Source organism: Thalassophryne amazonica, chromosome 1 (assembly GCF_902500255.1).
Source record: "Thalassophryne amazonica chromosome 1, fThaAma1.1, whole genome shotgun sequence".
NCBI classification, from domain to species: domain Eukaryota; kingdom Metazoa; phylum Chordata; class Actinopteri; order Batrachoidiformes; family Batrachoididae; genus Thalassophryne; species Thalassophryne amazonica.
Genome location: NC_047103.1, coordinates 52,757,429 through 52,780,011, shown reverse-complemented (window position 1 = coordinate 52,780,011; position 22,583 = coordinate 52,757,429). Strand labels below are relative to the sequence as shown.

At 41.7% G+C, this 22,583-nt stretch overlaps 1 protein-coding gene and 1 long non-coding RNA gene across 2 annotated transcripts in view; one reads left to right on the top strand and one right to left on the bottom strand.

The window, feature by feature from the left end:
• ncoa2 (nuclear receptor coactivator 2) overlaps positions 1-22,583 on the top strand; it is a 296,306-nt gene that overhangs the window by 118,560 nt on the left and 155,163 nt on the right. Inside the window, exons 3-4 of the mRNA XM_034169909.1 lie at positions 5,879-5,986; positions 6,677-6,849. Of these exons, the coding sequence (XP_034025800.1) occupies positions 5,898-5,986; positions 6,677-6,849 (262 nt within the window). The 5' untranslated portion in view covers positions 5,879-5,897. The remainder of the gene's footprint in view (positions 1-5,878; positions 5,987-6,676; positions 6,850-22,583) is intronic.
• LOC117510277 lies at positions 970-12,585 on the bottom strand. Its single transcript, XR_004560665.1, has 3 exons — positions 12,572-12,585; positions 10,670-10,680; positions 970-1,099 (listed from the first exon to the last, which is right to left on the bottom strand). It is a non-coding gene; the product is annotated as an uncharacterized LOC117510277 (long non-coding RNA).

Sequence of the window (22,583 nt, the reverse complement as noted above, 5' to 3'; positions counted from 1 at the left end):
AAAATAAAAAAAATCAGAAAGACGTATGAGTTTTAAATAATTAATTTGCATTTTATTGCATTAGATAATTATTTGATACAATAGAAAAACAGACCTTAATATTGGCACAGAAACCTTTGTTTGCAGTTACAGAAGTCAGATGTTTCCTGTAGTTCTTTTTTTTTTTTTTTTTTTACATTTATTTTTTACATTTATTCACAGATCACATTACACAGCCAATATTGGTCATCAGGAGAAAGGAATAAAAGGAAAGGAGAAAAAACATCATAAAAAACCTTGCTGTTACGAACAATGCTATTACTGTGTAATGTTTAATAAAGTGCTGAGAACAAAACTGCAACATGTATTTTGTATATTTGTAAAAGGACAAGACCAAGAAAGAGAGAGAGAGAGAGAGAGAAAAGCAATAATAATCCAATAACATGCTTTTGGAGGGGGGTTCACGCCCAGTCACCCAAAATGACAGATATTCGCCCTTGTCTAATTCAGGCGAATATGTCATTTTGGGCGACTGGGCGTGAATGTCGGGAGTCAGAAAATGCATACCGCACGACAACAGCGTACTATTTGCATTATTATCACTTTTTACTGAGATACACAACACGTAACGCGTAAATAAAAAGTTGGCTCACTTAACTTTTGTTGTGTCGAATGGCGCGCGAGCTGCTGTCCAAATTCACCAGTGCGTCCTCATTAAGCTGGCTGGCTGCTGTTCATTGTTGTACTATCCATGAGAAAATCATCCGGAATATCCATATTGGGACCAAAACACACTTCTCGCCTTTTCAGTTTTTCCTCTGCGGACAGTCCCCACACCCCCCCCCCCCCCCACCGTGGACAGTTCTTGGGCTGCGCGCTATGACGTCATTTGCTTACGCACAGCAGGCGGGTATAGCCAGGTAGCGTCGAAGTAAATCTACGATACTGGCCTAGCAGCGCCCCAGTAAAGTGATAATAATAATAAATACGACCCAATGAACAGTAAATTTAGAAGGGATGTATGGGCTAATAACAGGAAGTGGATTCTTTTGTAGGGACATATACAGTTATATTGTTTCATTTTGAGATATGTATATAGTACATACAAGACCGAACAATCCTTTTTAAATCAACGAACATTAGCCAATGATGTTAAAGGGCAGAGAAGGAAGAGATGATTTAATTTATTAAGTCTGTAGGATGTGCCTGTACCTTTCGTACATAGGAGACCCATTTTGACCATGACCTTGTGAATTTATTCATTTGTAAACGGAATGAGAAGGTAATCTTTTCCATTATATAAATTTCATTAACAATATCCGTCCATTCCTCTATTGTGGGGGGGTCGGGATGTAGCCAGTGTCGGGTGATGGTTTTCTTGCCAGCAGAAATCAAAACACCAAATAAGTATTTGTTGAGTTGGCCTGTGAGAAAGTTAGCTTCTCCCATAATAAGTGTTTTGAAATGAAATGGTATTTTTATATGGAACATGTTTTCTAATATTTCATGTATCTCAAACCAAAAAAGTGAAATTACTGGACATTCCCAAAATATATCCCAGTGATTTCCATTCCGGCTCCCGCACAACCTCCAGCACAGTGGGTCTCCTCCTGCAAAGGGAACTTTCTGCTTAGGGGTCACAAAGAATCTGATTAGACATTTCCATGCAAATTCTCTCCATGTATGTGAGTTGGTGCATTTCCATTTAAACTCACAGTAGGTGTCCCATTCTTCTCTGGAAATTTCAAAATTACATTCCTTCTCCCAGTTATCTTTAATATAATCTGTAGAATAACATTTTTTATTCTTAAAGCTCTTGTTGTGAAAGTGTAGGAGCACGGACCCACAACAGGGGCGCAAATGAACGGACAATGGAGGAAGTCAAATAACAACACTTTACTGTTGTGAAGAAGCACAACCAACACGGCGAATAACAATTGTGGACAAGTAGTCAATTCACAAAAAATGTGTCACGTGGGCAGGCTCGAACATAAGAGACGTCCATCCAAAGCAGAACCGGAACCACACGATTTCCCCTGCCACCGAACCCCGGGAATACTGGAGCCGCCAAGTCCCGAACACCCAGGTGGCCACTGCCTCCGCTTGTCGGATCTGGTACTGCTGGCGAGGAACAAAAACAGTTAGATGTGGGTGCGTGTGCACCCAGCAACACGTATGGTGGGAAAACCACCTCCACCTCTCGTCGAAGAAAGAAACAGAATATCTGCTGTCCAACACACACAAGCAATAGATATTCCTGTCAGAAATACAGTCAGCTGAGAATGTTACCTCCTTGGTAGAGCGATATCTCGGCAAAGAAGTGGAGATGACGTCTTGCAGATATACCGCTGCGGATCAGATGATTGGTAACAGCTGTCGTAGGTGACAGCTGTCACCCCGGCTGCTCCTGTGAGATGGCAGCGCCCTCTGGTGCCTGGAGCCCGCACTCCAGGCAGGGTGCCCTCTGGTGGTGGTGGGCCAGCAGTACCTCCTCTTCAGCGGCCCACACAACAGCTCTTACATAGTCTAGATACCATACCCTTTCCCCTTTCCTGTAGTTCTTGACCAGGTTTGCACACACTGCAGCAGGGATTTTGGTCTACTCCGTCCAGATCTTTTCGAGATCTTTCGGGTTTCGAGTTTCAGATCCCTTCAAAGATTTTCTATAGAATTCAGGTCTGGAGACTGCCTAGGCCACTCTAGGACCTTGGAATGCTTCTTACAGAGCCACTACTTAGTTGCTGTGACTGTGTTTCGGGTCATTGTCATGCTGGAAGATCCAGCCACGACCCATCTTCAGTGCTCGCAATACATGACCCTATCCATCCTCCCTTCATGCGGTGCAGTCATCCTGTCCCCTTAGCAGAAAAGCACCCCCAAAAATGATGTTTCCACCCCCTTGCTTCGCGGTTGGGACGGTGTTCTTGGGGTTGTACTCATTCTCCAAACACGGCAAGTGTCGTTGATACCAAAAACCTCTATTTTGGTCTCATCTGACCACATGATCTTCTCCCATGCCCTCTCTGGATCATCCACATGGTCACTGGTGAGCTTGTACTGGGTCTGGACATGTGCTGGCTTGAGCAGGGGGACTTTTCATGCCCTGTAGGATTTGAAACCATGACAGCATCATGTGTTACTAATGGAATCTTTGTGACTGTGGTCCCAGCTCTCTTCAGGTCATTGACCAGGTCCTCCCATATAGTTCTGGGCTTTCTCAGAATCATTCTTACCCCACAAGGTGAGATCTTGCATGGAGCCCCAGACCGAGGATTGACGGTCATCTTGTGTTTCTTCCATTTTCTAATAATTGTGCCAACAGTTCTTGCCTTCTCACCAAGCTCATTGCTTATTGTCCTGTAGCCCATCTCAGCCTTGTGCAGGTCTACAGTCAACATTCTGCATTCTCAGAAGCTCTGTGCCAAGGGAGCTGTCACCACTACTCTCAGTGCTTGCTGCTAACTCATTAGTAGCACTGCAGTACACCTTTTTAAAAGTGTATTTATGCTTTGCTTCATTTCAAACCCACACCAAGTCAGTTTCTGACAAATGGTTTATGTGCTACTCTTCTTACAGCCCAATCATGTAGTTTGTCTCCTCTTGTCTGTGTTTTTCCTCCAGGTAACAGGTACTGTAAAGGCCTGTACTTAGAAGGGCAAGTGACATAATGTCATGTTTTCTTGCCTAGTTTTCACCTCAAGTACAATTGAGATTAAGTTGATTCTTTTTTCTCCTTGTTTTTCAATCATTTAACCATACATGAATTATGACAGTGAACATAGAGTAAAAATGCTTATATTTTTTTATCTTCTGGCTACATGAGGAAGAAAACACACATTTAGTTATTATCCTATGTGCACTCAAATGCTTACTGATGAAAATGGTGGTGCATAAATTTGACATACTTTAAGCAGATTAATTCAAATCATTGGGGGCTAAATGACCAAGGTGGTGGCTAAGTGGTTAGTGTGCTTGGTTTCAGTGCGGAAGGTTCCCAGCTCAAACTCCCACATTTCTCCATGTCATGTGGAGTTGCGTCTGGCGTAAAACATTTTGCAAATCAACGTGCAGATCCACCTAGGATCTGCTGTGGCGACCCTGAGTGAAAAGCAAGGGAGCACAACCAAAGGGACTAAATTAACTCAAACCTCTCCCTGCATTAACAGCCATAAACATGATTGTCTGAGCAATCATCAAGAAATCAGAGAGGAACTCTTTCCTGTGGCTTTTGTTGATAATTTTTGACACAGCTTTGTACAGTAAGTGCGAACACCAGTACTGAGCTGTTTATTACTGCCCAGGGATTCAGGTCATTGTCTAGGATTAGGAATTCCTCACTCATCTGCCCATGTAAAAAGCAGACTCCTCAGCAGCAAAATCTCTGGCCAGGCTGTCTGGTCAGCTGTGTTGCTGTCATTGAGACGTGCTTGATTTCCTTGCTTGAACATATTTGTCTCAACGTACAATGAACCATCATTACTGCCAAATTGACAAGAAGGTGACAACCAATAATATTCAGCCCACTGGGACAAGCACAACCAATCAGATTTTGAATCCCCATGGTAACTTGGTGCTAGAAAGCTCAGGAACAACCAATCGAAATGAAAAGTGCCACCTAGCCATGAGCTTGAAGACCTCTGTGTTTTTAATAATAAAAGCTCATAACCTAAAGTGTAGAGGCTGACATAATTCCATTGAATAGCACAGTACCACAAAATTCATGAGTGCATAATGCAAGGACACATGGCTAGTGACATTTGTGCACCATTACGCTGTTGCACTGTACAGGCCAGCAGTGGTACAAGCTTTCAAGTCACTTGTCAGCAGAATGGTGAGAATGTGTTTTACCCTTCAGAGTCTCCTCTGCCTCTCTGCCCAGTCACCACCTTGTTGTCTTCATTTGTTTGAACATGGATCCTGCCAGTAGCTTGAATTAGGTCAGTCCAGGCCAGACCTAAGTTTGCATGGTCACTAATGATCTTCTGTTTGAATCCTTCTTCTAAGCTATGCTATTCCACTGTACTGTCCTACTCTCTGCTTTTCCATGTGTCATGTCACTTTCTGCTTTGGGTAGCTGAGAATCTAAACTAAATTAAATTATTTTATTTATTTATTTTTATGTCTGTCCCCATCACATGTAAATATTTACACATTGGTCATATTTCAGGATGCATCAAATTTGTTACCATTCAAACTGGAAGAGGACGTATACCCAGTTTTTCATCATGCTCGCCTGTCAGAGAATGGTGTTCACAACACAAAGACACCGTTTGTGTCTCTCGCTTTCACTTCCATTGTACTGATTATTTCCTTTTCGACATGTTCAGTGGCGCTCTCTTTGGTTTTACAAATGGCAGACACATGATTTTTCTTGGTCCTGATAACCCAAACCTGCCCACATCCACTAATGTAACTGGTTCTTACTCTTGGCCCAACAAGAAGTTGGTGCTGTGGAATGTTTGGAGCCATTTTTTCAGTGTTAGAACCAGTTCTTTGTGGAAACGCAAAGAACTGTTTCAAAATTTGGAAACTGCATTGATGGAAAAATGCCAGTTGTAAATCCACTCTGCTTTTTGCTGTGAGCTGGTTTTGCTTGGAATTGTGTAACAAATGGGTTTTTCTTGGTACATGGTTGAGCGAGCAGTCTGCTGTACACTAAGCACTGTGTTCTCATTTCAGTCTCTCTGGGGAGAGCTGCACCATCAGAGAAATGATTGAATCTATTTCGCCGCTCCATTTTCACTCACTTCTCCTGGAGTGGGCCCATGCCCCTAGAACAGAAAGCATGCTTGTATGCAGATGTGATTTCCACATATGTTTGCAGTTATATTTTACAGCCTGTCCATTCAGTTGTAGTTGGTATAAAAATCCACTCTTTGCCTTTGTCTTCACTTTTCAGGTGCTGATATGCATTGAGGATGAGTGGAGTTGGTGAGAACTCCTCTGACCCTGCCAGGGCAGACACACGAAAACGCAAAGAATGTTCTGCTGAACTTTTAGGACCCAGGTAAGTCCTTCAAATAAAAACTAATCTTTTGCATCTTTGTTATGTTAGCCCAATTTTATTAGAAAGTCATGAAAGTGGCAAGGAATGTTTTATGAATTTTCTCTGCAAGAGAGGTCATGATCCAATCAAAGTTAACTCATCAGCTCATCAGTAAGTATAAGGTCACCAGTTTTACACAAATGTCTGTCTCCAAGACTTCCTGCAACATAGATTTCCCACCTTAAAGCTATCAAACAGATGTCATCTTAAAGTTAATGTAAGATGGTGTAAAACTATGGTCTTTTTCGAAGTGCATACATTTTGTGGTAGCCAGTAGGTACTCGTATTACTTGTTGGTAACCCTTTGAAAACTGTCAGCATCTGTAAAAATAAGTCTGCATGATTTATCTGTTGGTACGTGTAATAAGTTCTATATTGATGCCACATAGTGGTGGGGGGGATGAGACAAAGCAGTTTAGATTCATGTTCTGTGGAGCTTAATGGCACAACTCACAATCTCCCACTTAACCATGAAAATAATTCTTTAGATCCATGTGTCAATACTTGGCTGTTGTAAATCTCTAGATGGAGCTTCATTTCTGATTTCTTCTGACTGCTGGTGATTTTTTTTTTTTTGGTGCAGCCATGCAGCTTGAGACATAGTATTTCACCCCAGTGTTGTTGTTGTGTTTTTGTTTTTGTTTTTTGTAGTCCCAAACGGAGCAATGAGAAGCGCAATCGTGAGCATGAGAACAAATACATCGAGGAGCTCGCCGAACTGATCTTCGCAAACTTCAATGACATTGATAACTTCAATGTCAAACCTGATAAATGTGCAATCCTAAAGGAAACTGTGAAGCAGATTAGACAAATAAAGGAGCAAGGTACATGTGGCTGTCTTCTATGTTTTGACATTGTAATGTCTCCAGTAACCATGAAAGTGACGTGAAAATATTTTCTTTTCACTTGGCCACTTTTTCTTATTTTTGAAGCATTTGTTAGTTTTCTTTGTGCAATTAGTAACGTTCAAGAAGTCTTTTAGCATGTTAAAATTTAATAGTGGTTTGTTTTTTTGTTTTTGTTTTTTTTTAGCTATTTACACAGTAAGAACAGTAATAGGTATCTTAGTGGGTTAAGGAGTTGGGCAACCAATATTTAGATGTGATTATTATCCCAGTCCATCCAGCTATTAAATGGGTACTGGTGTTGCTGAACGAACACCCACATTCACTACGCATGTGTCATTTCAGAACTCAGCAGTGTCATTTCTGAGCATCACCAGTGATTAACTGATTATCACCTTGTTTCTACTTAAAACTGCACTCCAGTCATCATCTATGTCAGCGACAGATATCTGAAGCTTTTGTACAACAATCATTTCCACATAAATTCAGCATTATTTTGTAATAAAACATGGCGGACCCATCAGAGCGCCACAGCTGCTGCTGCACGTCTGTCATTTCAGAGCGTCAGTAGCGACTCACCGATTATTGCCTCGTCTTCTGCTTATAACGGCCTAGTTTCTGCTTAAAACTGACTTTAGAATGATTTAAGAGGTTTTACTTTGTCATCTGATGGTTAATAGTCACATTATTCCCTTTGATCGCTTTGGATGTAGAGAGTCTGTCTCAGATGTGCTGCTGTAGTCCCAGATGACGTGTGCTCAATGACAGCAGGGCGGACCAGTGTTTAAGGGGGACCATTCAGTCTGCGACAACTGCTTTAGCTGGGGAAGTAATCTGTGTCTTATTGACGTTTCATCCAAGAAGAGTTGTAGACTCTCATCCTCTTTATCCTATAGAATCCCGAGTTAAGTATTGGCATGAACGGGCCTCAGGGCCTATATTGGGCTTACTTCTTACGTCTTCAATTTACTCTGTAATTTTCCAGAATAATGTGGTTTTGTGAATGTGTTTTGAATATTGTCATGGTTTCAAGAATCCAAAATAACTACAAGTTGACTAAGATAGTAAGACCATCAGACTTTTTTTTTTTTTTTTAAATATCATGGCTCTAAATAGCATTGTGTTCTGCTCCACATGCAGAGATTCTGGTCTGCAGTCACATTCTTGTTTGCATAAAATACACTCAACAAAAATATAAACGCAACACTTTTGGTTTTGCTCCCATTTTGTATGAGATGAACTCAAAGATCTAAAACTTTTTCCACATACACAATATCACCATTTCCCTCAAATATTGTTCACAAACCAGTCTAAATCTGTGATAGTGAGCACTTCTCCTTTGCTGAGATAATCCATCCCACCTCACAGGTGTGCCATATCAAGATGCTGATTAGACACCATGATTAGTGCACAGGTGTGCCTTAGACTGTCCACAATAAAAGGCCACTCTGAAAGGTGCAGTTTTGTTTCATTGGGGGGGGGGATACCAGTCAGTATCTGGTGTGACCACCATTTACCTCATGCAGTGCAACACATCTCCTTCGCATAGAGTTGATCAGGTTGTCAATTGTGGCCTGTGGAATGTTGGTCCACTTCTATTCAATGGCTGTGCAAAGTTGCTGGATATTGGCAGGAACTGGTACACGCTGTCGTATACGCCGGTCCAGAGCATCCCAAACATGCTCAATGGGTGACATGTCCAGTGAGTATGCCGGCCATGCAAGAACTGGGACATTTTCAGCTTCCAAGAATTGTGTACAGATCCTTGCAACATGGGGCCGTGCATTATCCTGCTGCAACATGAGGTGATGTTCTTGGATGGCACAACAATGGGCCTCAGGATCTCGTCACGGTATCTCTGTGCATTCAAAATGCCATCAATAAAATGCACCTGTGTTCTTCGTCCATAACAGACGCCTGCCCATACCATAACCCCACCGCCACCATGGGCCACTTGATCCACAACATTGACATCAGATTTCGACTGGTTTGTGAACAATATTTGAGGGAAATGGTGATATTGTGTATGTGGAAAAAGTTTTAGATCTTTGAGTTCATCTCATACAAAATGGGACCAAAACCAAAAGTGTTGCGTTTATATTTTTGTTGAATGTAGGAAAAAATCAAATTACCATAAGAATGTTGGTAATGGTCATGCTAATGTTTTTAGCAATGTTTTTTTTTTGTTTGTTTTTTTTTTTGTTGTTTGTTTGCCAAGTGGCTAATGCGCTTGGTTTCAGTGCAGAAGGTTCCCGGGTCAAACCCCACCCCTGCCACATTTCTCCATGTAATGTGGAGTTGCGTCAAGAAGGGCATCCGGTGTAAAACTTGTGCCAATTCAACATGCAGTTCCACCTCAGATTTGCTGTGGTGACCCCAGTGCAAACAAGGGATCAGCTGAAGGACTTACTTATGTATGCTGTTTGCTTTCACGTACTGGTGAAGAGTTTTCCTGACATCCTCGCAAACAAAGAAAATAAAAGTAATAAATCCAGGTCACCTCATCCACTTTCTCCACCAGTTGTAGAGAGCTGCATCTCTGGCCAAAACGGCTGCTTGGTGGGGGAGGAAAGTGCTTTATCAGGACATTGAAAAGGAGCTGATAAAATGGTTCCAGGATAGGTGAACAGCAGGTGTTCGCCTGACTGGGAAGAGTCTCAAATACAAGGCACTGCAACTGCATAAGCAATGTGGAAACCAGAACTTCAACGCCTTGAATGGCTGGTATTTGAAGTTTGTGGAACGACGTAACATATCAAGCTGACGATCCATTCATGTTGCTCAGCACCCGAAAGAACTGACAGATAAGTTGGACAAATTTCTGAAGTATGAAGTTTGTCCTCCCCGAGTCGGATGTGGAGGAAAGTGAAGATGACGCAGAGACTTCAGCGGAGGAGGACTCTGACAGTCTTGGACACTAGCCACAAATTGTGAACTTCAGCTGCTGTTACACTGCTGTTTGTCATGTGATTTTTCTGATCGCTTCAAAATCAAGTAACATACAAGCACCGCTCTACGACTCAGGTGAGGATATGGCGAATGGCTGCGAGTGTTGTGCATCTTTGAGCGAATTCCCTTGTGAATGCCATTCACAAGTTGTCGCAGCCTAGTGAGATACTACTCTTACTTTCTAGAGAGGAGCAAGTCTTCCAGTTTGTTGGGAAGATAACCGTCTCCCATTTGGGGTGCAAAGATTTCTTCTGGCAGAGGAAGAAAACATGAAAATATTACAGTGGCATTCATTTCCACTATGAGTATATGTAAACTTCCTACCACAACTACAACATAGACATTTAATAGAAAGATATAACAACAGAAAACTACTAAACAACAGACATTTAAAAAATAAAAAAAATGTATCTCTGACTTTACAACACCCCATAATTTTACAGTGGCTGTATTGCCAATCCCACCACCAGCCTTCCAGTATGGAGACATTTGCTTGATGGAGGACCCACCTCATTTAAGGACACAATTTCATGCCATGACAGCAGCAGCCTTTGTTTTTTCTTCTCCTTTTTGAATTATTTTTGATCCAGCTCCTCTCTTGCAGAGCTGTTTTTGGCCGACACGCAGCACCGCTTCCCTCATTCTCTCTGGATAGCTGTCTCTCCCTCCCATTGTTTTGTATCAAGTCAGTCAACTTTTGAGTGTGGACAAAACTTATTTGCGTTGATAACAAATCTTAAATTTATCATTTAATGTTGCTTTGTGGCAGAGTGTTTCATAAATGAAAACACCTGGGCAATTCTTTTGTAATGACGTTACGACAGCAAAATCTGGCCATATTTTAGCTTACCATTTGATTTGCTCTGATTGTAATCCTGGTTCCACTTCAAAAGGAGCCAGCTGAGGTGGCTCGGGCATCTTTTCCGGATGTCCCCTGGCTTGGGAACGCCTCGGGGTTCCCTCGGAGGAGCAGGGGGAGGTGTGTGTGGCTCGGGAGGTCTGGGCGGCTTTGCTTGCGCTGCTGGAGGATGTTCATTCGGTTGTTTAATTTTGTAGAAAAAAGCAGATCACAGACATGACACAAAACTAAAGTAATTTCAAATGGCAACTTTCTGGCTTTAAGAAACACTATAAGAAATCAGGAAAAAAATTGTGGCAGTCAGTAACGGTTACTTTTTTAGACCAAGCAGAGGGAAAAAAATATGGAATCACTTAATTCTGAGGAAAAAATTATGGAATCATGAAAAACAAAAAAACGCTCCAACACATCACTAGTATTTTGTTGCACCACCTCTGGCTTTTATAACAGCTTGCAGTCTCTGAGGCATGGACTTAATGAGTGACAAACAGTACTCTTCATCAATCTGGCTCCAACATTCTCTGATTGCTGTTGCCAGATCAGCTTTGCAGGTTGGAGCCTTGTCATGGACCATTTTCTTCAACTTCCACCAAAGATTTTCAATTGGATTAAGATCCGGACTATTTGCAGGCCATGACATTGACCCTATGTGTCTTTTTGCAAGGAATGTTTTCACAGTTTTTGCTCTATGGCAAGATGCATTATCTTGAGAAATGATTTCATCATCCCCAAACATCCTTTCAATTGATGGGATAAGAAAAGTGTCCAAGATATCAACGTAAACTTGTGCATTTATTGATGATGTAATGACAGCCATCTCCCCAGTGCCTTTACCTGACATGCAGCCCCATATCATCAATGACTGTGGAAATTTGCATGTTCTCTTCAGGCAGTCATCTTTATAAATCTCATTGGAACGGCACCAAACAAAAGTTCCAGCATCATCACCTTGCCCAATGCAGATTCGAGATTCACTGAATATGACTTTCATCTAGTCATCCACAGTCCACGATTGCTTTTCCTTAGCCCATTGTAACCTTGTTTTTTTCTGTTTAGGTGTTAATGATGGCTTTCGTTTAGCTTTTCTGTATGTAAATCCCATTTCCTTTAGGCGGTTTCTTACAGTTCGGTCACAGACGTTGACTCCATTTTCCTCCTATTCGTTCCTCATTTGTTTTGTTGTGCATTTTCGATTTTTGAGACATATTGCTTTAAGTTTTCTGTCTTGACGCTTTGATGTCTTCCTTGGTTTACCAGTATGTTTGCCTTTAACAACCTTCCCATGTTGTTTGTATTTGGTCCAGAGTTTAGACACAGCTGACTGTGAACAACCAACATCTTTTGCAACATTGCGTGAGGATTTACCCTCTTTTAAGAGTTTGATGATCCTCTCCTTTGTTTCAATTGACATCTCTCGTGTTGGAGCCATGATTCATGTCAGTCCACTTGGTGCAACAGCTCTCCAAGGTGTGATCACTCCTTTTTAGATGCAGAGTAACGAGCAGATCTGATTTGATGCAGGTGTTAGTTTTGGGATGAAAATTTACAGGGTTGTTCCATAATTTATTCCTCAGAATTGAGTGAGTCCATATTTTTTTCCCTCTGCTTGGTCTAAAAAAGTAACCGTTACTGACTGCCACAATTTTTTTTCTTGATGTCTTATAGTGTTTCTTAAAGCCGGAAAGTTGCCATTTGAAATGACTTTAGTTTTGTGTCATGTCTGTGATCTGCTTTTTTTCTACAAAATTAAACAACTGAATGAACATCCTCCGAGGCCGGTGATTCCATACTTTTTGCCAGGGGTTGTAGTAGCATGATGAAAGTAGTGTGTTGGAATGAACTTTGCCTAAGTAATATGAATAAGTAGCAGGACCCACAGAGGTGTTCTACAACAGATTTTCTAACCGTGTACATTTGAAGTTTTGATTTTGTTCCTTTAAAAATACAACCATTTATTTTATTTTAAAAAAGAAAGTAAAAACTGTAGGCAAACAGTTTGAATCCCTGAATGTAATCCCATATATTAATCAGACTGATGTCTTCTTGTGTGATTCGCACACTTGCCTGTTATGTAACGATGAGGAATGTGATGCAAAAATATGCACAAACTCTCATTGCAGTCTGTTGGTTATTCCACCACTCTGCTTTTTTGTTTTTTGCATCATTCTCTCATATTTCCTTCATTGCATATTGTTTCACACTGGTCTGCATGCCATTATAGGCATAATTCTTTGTCCAGCAGGTACAGATGGAAATGCGAAACTGCCACTGCTTTTCTGCTTTCTTCTCTCTAGTCTAAGTGACAGTTTAAATACACATTTTAATAGTTTGCACAGAGTGGTGCCACACTTAAAGGACATGTTGCACCAAAATCATAGCTGTTAAGATTTACGCTGTGACCATCCGATGATCCACCGGGATTACTTTGTGCACTTCTGTGACCAGTTTCAAAGTATATGGCATTCGCGACAAACATCTGTGGAGACTTCCGAAAACAAAGTACTCGTGTTTTTCCGACAGCAGTGACGTGACTATTAGAAACGTCCCAGCGTGTGCTTGAATGGAATGTGGCTGCTAACGTTAAGAACTGAAGCACAGATTACGTAATTCCAAAGTTTACACAAGTGTGATGTTGTGTTATAATGACTCGTATTTAAGTGACAACTGTTCATTTTGATGCAGTCACGGTAAAAGCAGCAGCCCTGAGAAGATTTAGTGCACCTGTGTCCATTTGTCATAAACACAACCTGTTAAAAAATGCTTATGTGTTTTATATGACTGTGGAAAAAAATTAAAAAAACAAACATCTGTCATCATGTTGCCTGTGAAAACAATGTCAGGGAGACATTCCACGTCCATGTACAAAGCGGCAATAAAACAGCCGACATGCAAATGTCAGCTGTTTATTAATTTGTTTCACTGTGTCAGTCATTGGATGTTTCTGTGCATTGAAAATGTATGTCACACACCGAGAATTGCCGAGCAAGATGTTTTCCAGAAAAGGCACCTGTTAACTCTCTCAGGGAGAGCAATAATCATGAATACTTTGATGGTGTGTTGCTAACTTGGACATTAAACATGCGACATGACCTTTAATGGAGGATGTCATAAACATTTCATTTCAACATTTAACTTTTTATGTGGCTCTAATTATGTAGACCTGGGCTCGGTACCTGGTCATGCTACCTGTGTCCTTTGACAATGCACTTCCTCTGCATTGTCCCAGTCCACCCAGCTGTAAATGGCTACCAGCCTTGGCTGGTGGAGTACCTGTGCTGGACATGTCCTGTCCTTTCCATTGGGAGTTGTAGACTCTCATGCGCCTCATGCTACAGAATCTGGAGGTTAAGGTGCCCTGACACTTGCACGACTTTGATCCGTGCACTTGACGATCCCACCCGCTGTCTTCCCAGCTGGACACCGCACTTTGTTCCACTGATTGCCACGTGTTGTGCGCTGGATGCTGCATATCTAAAATAATAATTTCATGGTGGATTAATCATTTTCTTTTGGAGTTGGCTGTTGAAAATGCCTCTAATTGCTTCCGGAATCACAGAGGACTGCTCCAGCTGCAGTTTTTTGCTCTCGCACGCATGGTCTTAATGAGGTGGAGAAAGCATTTGGAACAGTCAAAAAAGGTAATTATTTGTCATGTTTATATTGTAATGGCTTTGTAAAACAGTTACGTGTCCATCCCTTCTTGTGTATAGCTGTAAAAGTACATTTATGATAGATTTAATAGCTCGTTATAATCGTTCAGATGAGCTGCGCTGTGATGCGGTGTGCTGACGCAATCACTTGCACTTACATGCAGTGTTTTTCAATTGTTTGTGTACTGTTGATGTAATTAATGCATGATGGAGATTTTGAACATTTCAGAATTTTCTTTGCGCACGTGTACAAAGCCGCATATAGTTTGTAACAACGAGAAGACTTTATTCTCATGCATGGCAGAGTGTGTGAGGACATGGATCAAAGTCGTGCAAGTGTCAGGGGGTCTTTAGCACTGCCACCAATGGGTCTCAGGACCTATACATGAGTAATGTTTTTTTTTTTAAAAAGCACCAACGGTTTACTTAATGTATAGTTGGAATAATAGGCCTGGGTGATACGTCAACATAATCCATTATTTAAATATGATTGGGCTTTGTGTGTGTTGGAGAATAATGTCCATATGTTTTTTTGTTTTGTTTTAAAGAGAAGACAGTTGTTAAAAAATATTGAAATATAAATGACAAGTTTTTGCAGTTTAATCATGGTAAATTCATTGTTATATTAATCAAGTACTAAAAACGTAAAATAGCTGATTGATAGATTTATTTAGAAAACAATTGTTAGGCGCCACCGTGGTGTGAGAGTTGATGTAATATTAATTTTTGACTGAAAATCAAAATGCAATTGAAACCTGCTGTCATATTTAGTTTGAGTGACAGATCATTTAATACAGGCAAGAACACCAGACACCAACTAATTCTGAGTTATTTATTAATGTCATTCAAGCAAACACTCATTAAGAGCATCATATCAACACAGTAGGGCGGTGGCAGTCGATTTTCAGTTATGACTGACAAAGTGCACATTTTTCATCAGGAGAAATAAAACCTTTCAGTACTGCAGGATTTCATCACAGATCGCACAGCCAAACCACAGAAGAAATGAACACAAAGGCGACATCGGCAGTTTGTAGCTTTAATATCAGAATCCATGACCATTTCCTACTGTAAACTGTTTGATCTATGGGCAGTGAAGCAAAAAAGTAAACAAGGAGGGAGAGTGGAACAAGTAAGCAGTGTGAAAACGAACTTGTCATCCAGGCTGAGGAAACTGAGAAAATAGTTTTCAACCCAAGGGTAATTGCTGTGCTGATACTTCTAGTCAGATCACAAAGTAATCTGTGGTCCTCTCTATTATGAAAGTTTACTGAATAAATAAAGTGATTTGATTTGAAGTAAAGACATGGAATCTCCGTTGTGAATCTGCTCGGTGTCCATCTGATTCTGTCAGACCTCAGACGCGAAGTAGAAAATCCTGATTAGTACTTGGCTGGGAGACCGCTTGGGTAGACCAAGGGCTGTGTGCGTTTCGCCCAGTTGCGTCAGAAAGAGTATCCAGGGTAAAACCTGTGCCAAACCACAATGCATATTTTTACTGACAAAGCCATGCAGGCTGTCCAAAGTGCTTCTCAAAATAAAATCCAAAGGCTTAATCAGTGAACCAGGATCCTCATCAGAATACTCAAGCCCGTCAGTGTCACTAAAAATAAATAAATAAATACAAAATTGAGACTTGTGATTTCTCCGTTATAGTATCTCCTCAGACTGCACACACTCCCGATCAGTTAGGTGGCAGTGTGCTCACACATGGTTCTTCCTTCCACGCTTTGGTGTGTAAATACATATTGCAAACTGAACCATGGGAAAAGTGAAACATTGTGACATTTGATCATTGGTCTTGGCTGAACAACCCCATTTATTAGGTGTGAAAACAACTCAATGTGCTAAACCCTTTGCATCGTGCTGTGTAAGGGGATGTGTTTTCTTTTTGCAGATTCTTGGCTCTGAAAAGACGAACTGACTCATGATGTCTTTATGCAGCCTATAAAGTGGTGGTACTGCTAAAGCTTTTAAAACGTCCTTTGCCATTGTAAACGCAAATACTTCTAAGCTGTTGACTTAGCTCAGCTGATCTGCATTAAGTACATGCTTTTAGTTCTTTAATTCTACTTAAGACATGCTAAATGTTTGAAGAGGCAATTGTACTACCATAAAATAAGAGGTGGAAAAGGTAAATGTTAGTTGTCTTTTATCTGACACTCATCCTTAAAAGTAATTAGGTGCATCCCTCGATTTGTGGCACCGTTCTACAGATGAACAAAGAGCCATTTAGAACAGTTATGACATTGAGTGATAGATCTGTACTCAGGGCAGCTGTGCTGGTGTACTTGGCCCCACAGGGCCTGCAGAGGTCCTGCTGATGCACAATTTATTAATGATAAAATCGATGAAAGTGTGTCTATGCGGTGTTGCTCGAGCCTGCAGAGAAACCTACATTTATCTGATTTCAGCACCTTAAAATGAAGAATACAATTGTTTGTGTTTCACCATATCATTTTTTTTTTCACCATATGGTCAGCCCTCTATTTGGCATGCTGCTTCAGGAAAAAAAAAAAATCCCCCCCCCCCCCCAGCAGTCTACTCGAATTCAGCCTCTCATTGCCATCTCTCTAAAAGTAGGGCAGCCTGCGTTCTGAACATAAGGCTTCTCTGCATGGTTATTAACCCGGTCACTCGCATGGACAAAAGAAGAGCATTATAATGCAACTTCAGGCTACCAGACCCTAAATTTCAAGTAGAATGAAGTAATCATGACTTAAAAAAAATGAAGTGCTATACATTGTTACCATGTTTAAACCCAAGTATATACATTAATTGTCAAACTATTAGAAATTTTGTGTTGCCTAGTTTAGATTTGGGGCAATTCTACGGTAACGGGATTACAATCTGAGCTAATCTGTTATGGTTAGATGCCATATGTCCAGATTTTGCTGCTGTTGTAATTCCGTTACCATAGAATTGTCCTTTGGTACATATTGCAGACAACATATGCTATCTGTTGTAGCTTCTAGTATTTGTGTCCATAATGGAAAATGGGAGCTCATCAGGAGTGGTTGAAAAGCAGTGCCAAGATGGTACAAAGTGTTATTGATACTCAAGTTTGTTTGAAAAGGAGGGAAAATCTTTATTAAAGAGAATGAATATTGTGTTTCTTTTAAAAGATCACAGATTCACCCTCCCATATGTACATAGCATGGTTCCTCACAGCAAGGTCTGCGGTTTGATACCACCCATGCCCAGTTCCTTTTTGTGTGGAGGTTTTTTGTTGTTTGTTTGTTTGTTACACACACACAATCAAAAACATGCTCATTAGGATCTGCTCTTTTCTCTGCCCCTGACCAAGGCAGCATCTCTACATCTGGAGTTGGTCCCTAGGTTACAAACTATGGCTGCCCACTGTTCCAGCTGTGTCCAACTGTAATTAGAAGAATTTCAGTGCAAAGGGATATTTAAGGTTGTTCTTCTTGACCAGCTGACATGCATTTTCAAATGTGTCGGTGAAAAAGAGAATGTAGGTTGCTCCTGCCTATTCACAATCACGATGGATAGACTCTTCATGAATGCATGTCTCGCAATCTGGGGTTAGAGTGTCAAATTGCTGGCAGCAAAGTTATAACGTTATGTTTAACAGTCAGTAAGATGGCTGGCAAACATAATTGTCTTCAGGCACATTTGATTTATGTGCCCTGCACTGTGATTTCGTTTACCTACTTCAGTCTTTGTATGCATTTTGTGCTCCATCCTCTCACCTTCAGAATGAGATATTTAACAAAGATGGGAACATGCAGGACCTGAAACAACTGAAAACAACTAACTGATGAAGTTGTCAAACTGACTCCCCCAAAGTTTTGAACGAAAGCTGCAGTGCAATAAGAGAAGCTTTGAGAGTGTTCACAAAAGGTGTAGAGTGAAAGGATGATGCCATGTATAAGGTGGGTACGTTCTGTTGAAAGCTTGATAACCAGGAGAAAGTAGTACTGACTAATCTGAAGGATACTGATTCAAAGCCACTATGCAGCTGCTTGATGTGAAGTTGGGTAGTGCACAGGAACTGTTGAGATCTCTCTCCATTTGTTTGCAGCATCACTCAGTGATCTCAATTTGAAAAGGTATCTCAGGATTGAAGCGTGTATCTATCACTGGCACAATGAGGGAGGAAAAAGTAACTTTTGCAGTTGAGTCCCCAGAGAATGAGAAGACTGCGAAGGGGACTCAATGAGTCAGAGTGGAAACCTACAATGTGATCATTGAAAAGTTGTTGTCCGGTCTTGCAAAACACATTAATTGATAGAGGGATGAGAATGGACTCTGTTTGATTTTGACAGACTGTGTACGTGTGTATATTTGGTGTAGGAATCCCAAAGCACCTCACAATTCCATTCAATTATGGTTCAGAGGGCTGTGATTCAATTATAAAGCAATTATCAATGCATCTTGTTTTTTCTCACTGTGTGATGACTTGGTACTTTTCAAAGCAAAGTTTTTGTAACAAGCAATCAGATATATCCGATTTCCATCGATCTGGATCACCTCTAAAATTCAGTGTAGTCTTTCATGCCCTAATATCTATCTGTGGTGCAAATTTGGTGAGATCTGTGAAGTAGTTTTGACATAATCCTTAAAAGCCTATATAAAGTGAAATCTTGATCCAAAATCTGGATCACCCCAAAATGTAATGGAGCCTTCCATGGCCTAATATCTGTCTGTGGTCAAAATTTCTTCAAAATCCAAGCAGTAGTTTTGACGTAATCCTGCTAACAGTAATCCTTCAAACCCTATATAAAGTGAAACTTGATCCAGAATCCAGATCCGGATCAACTCCAAAATTTAATGCAGTCTTCCATGGCCTAATATCTATCTTTGGTGAAAATTTCTTCAAGATCTGTGCAGTAGTTTTGACGTAATCCTGCTAACATACAGACAAATAAAGGAATAAATTCCAATGATTTATTACATCCTTGGCAGACATAATGATCCATAATGAATTTACTTCCAATACATTCTTTAACAGTTGAGCCACGTTTACACCTGTGTATCTCTCATTCACTGATTTTAAATTCCAAAACCCAGAAGGGCTGTTGCTCCTCAACTCCCCCCTGCTTCCACCACCTGTGTAAGTACAGTTTTACGTGCAGTGATTGACTCTGGTTTAAGGTTGCGACCGATCCGGTATCGGGATTGGCTTCCAATACAGACTTAATTCAAGTATCTGAAAATACCGATCCAACCCGCGACGTTTTCCTATACATGAGGAGCCACTTTGAATCCTGTCAACTGCTGCTGTTTGCTCTCTGCTTTGTTTGCTTCTGAGCGTGAGGAGGAAAGGTTTTTGAAACAGAGCTATTTGAGAGAGCTGTCATTCGCAGTTCCGCCCAGTTGTCGGGTTCAAATTGTCTGTTCGTCGAGTACAGATTTTCTGAAAAATGGAACTGAATTGTTGCTGAAAATGTGTGCTGAAAAGTCAGCCGCTTCAGCGTCTAGAAGCTGTGAAACTAGTGTGCCTTGATAGAGTGGGTTCATGACAAGTCAAAAAAAAAAAAATCGGTCACGTGACTCATGGTGCCATCTTGGGTTCAAAATAGTGTTCGCTGTTAATCTGTCTGCATGTAAATCCAGCTATTTTATTTATTCATTTGCTGAAAATACTGGGTTGTTGTGCATTTGGAGGCATAAATAGACACAGCAAGGGCTTCAAGATGTACAGATTCCCTTCAGATCTGAACAGAAGAAAAATTTGAGAAAATAAAGTCAGCTGTGTGGGATGGAAACAACTTCTCTGCTGTCTTTTCTCTTTAAGTCTATAAAAATAAGGCTATAAATGGCTGTAAAAAATAAAAGTACTTAATTCTTTCACCAAAACATCAAATCTAGGCTTTCATCTTAGATACACCTTTTGGCAAATTGTAGCTGAACTTTCATGTCTCCTTCTTAAGAAAATCCTCATAGAAAATCAATAATAATAATAATATTAAAGCAAACAGAGCTCTGGTATTGGATCAGAAAAGTATCTGTATCGGCAGATATCTAAATTCATTTATTGGGATCAGATTGGAAGTGAAACATTGTGGATCGGTGTAGTGGAAATACTCTGGTTTGGAGTATTTCCGCTACAGTAAAATGTAAAACATGTATTTGCACTTCGTCATGTTGCACATGTACACTAGCTGTGCTGCACTTATGCTAAACCTCACTACTGTAACTTGGAACTGATGAAGCTTTCTTAGGGGAAGAGCAAGCCATTTTCAAGGAACTAAAGTTGTGATGCGCTGCACAATTAAAATAGTAGAAATGGTTTTAGGTGTTAAACCATAAATGACAGCCATGATACTCAGCAAATAAGCAATTTTGGATTCTTTTGTAGACATGTATGAAGTTAAATATCAGTTTCCTTTCAGTGGTGCATTCAACTGAGTCTCCAAAGGGCTAATTGAGTGTGGAATTTTTTAAAACCAGAGGTTATATTAAGCGATGCAAGAAGCTTGTTGTGTGGGCCGCTGAAGAGGAGGTACTGCTGGCCTACCACCAGAGGGCATCCTGCCTGAAGTGCGGGCTTCAGGCACGTGAGGGCGCCGGAGCACTGGGAGTGGCAGCTGTCACTCATCTACAACACCAGCTATCACTCATCATCATCATCCACACCTCCATAAGAGCCGGGCAGCATCTTCACCTCACTGCCGAGAAATCGTCTAACGTGAAGTAAACGTCTCAGCCTTTGATTTATACAGTAGTAACATTTTTTACTTCAGTACGTACTGACAGTAATCTGAGTTTGCAGACTGTTAATTGTTACTGCAGGATCTGTACAAACTCCATGATTGAGAGGTGGAGGTGCTTTCACCTTCGTGTTGAACTGTTTTCTGGGTGTTCATACACCCACCATCACCTGTCTGTTCTTTCTGCCAGCAGTACCCGATCTGACAGCCGGAGGCAGTGGCCAACTGGGGACCCAGTGCTTGGCGGCTCCAGGATTGCTTCAGGTCCGGTGGAGTGGAAGGCGTGTGGGATCCGGCTCTTTTCTGGACAGGCGTCTTCTATCCTCGAGCCTGCTCACACACCACTGTAACTTATTTGACTGGTGATCTCAATTGTGTTGTCTGTTGCTCTGTTGTGCACATTCACAACATTAAATTGTTAGATTTGGCTTATTCCATTGTCCGTTCATTTGCACCCCCTGTTGTGGGTCCGTGTTCCTACACTTTTCACAACAGGATTTCTCGGCCAGCGTCATGGATCCCGAGGGGCGTCAACCATCGCTTGAACCGCCAATGGAAACACAGGGTGCACAGGCGTCGGCAGGAGGCGTGTTAGGAGAGCTGCAGCAAATCTTAACCACCTTCACTGCTCGGTTGGATTTAGTAACCGAGCAGAACATCATACTCAATCGGAGGATGGAGGCTCTCACCGCCCAGGTGGAAGCGCGCATTCCAAGCGCTGCTGCAGCGCCTCCTCCAGCCGACCGAGCACAAAATACAGACGTTCCAGTGGTGATTCAATGAACCCCCATCCCCTGAAGCATACATAAGCCCACCGGAACCGTACGGAGGTTGTGTCGAGACGTGCGCGGACTTCTTAATGCAGTGCTCGCTCGTCTTTGCACAAAGTCCCGTTATGTACGCGTCAGATGCCAGCCGGGTGGCTTATGTCATCACTTTGCTTCGAGGAAAGGCACGCGCTTGGGCTACGGTGCTCTGGGAGCAAAACTCACGGCTCCTAACAACATATACCGGGTTTGTGAGGGAGTTTATACAAGTGTTTGATCATCCCAATAGAGGCGAGACCGCTTCGACTGTGCTGCTGTCTATGAGACAGGGACGTCGGAGTGCAGCCGAGTACACCGTCGACTTCCGCATCGCGGCTGCGAGGTCCGGCTGGAATAACGTTGCACTCCGCGCCGCCTTCGTAAACAGACTGTCTCTGGTCCTGAAGGAGCACCTGCTGGCTAAGGATGAGCCGCGGGATTTTGACGGGCTTGTTGACCTGGTTATACGGTTAGACAACCGGTTAGAAGAACACCGTCGGGAGCGGGGCGAAGGGCGTGGCCGGGCGCAAGCCGTCTCTCTTCCTTCCGGGTCCGAAAGGGTGCCGCCGTCTCCACGCTCCACAGTCAGAGAGCCCCGTGGAACCACAGCTCCCCCTGCTGATGAAGCTATGGACACGAGCAGGGCCAAAGTAAAATCACATGACAGACAATGGAGGCTGGCTTGCAGGGAGTGTTTTTTTCTGTGGCTCTGATGAGCACATACAAAGAAACTGCCCCAAACGGTTAAACTTCAAGGCCCGCCCTTAGAGAC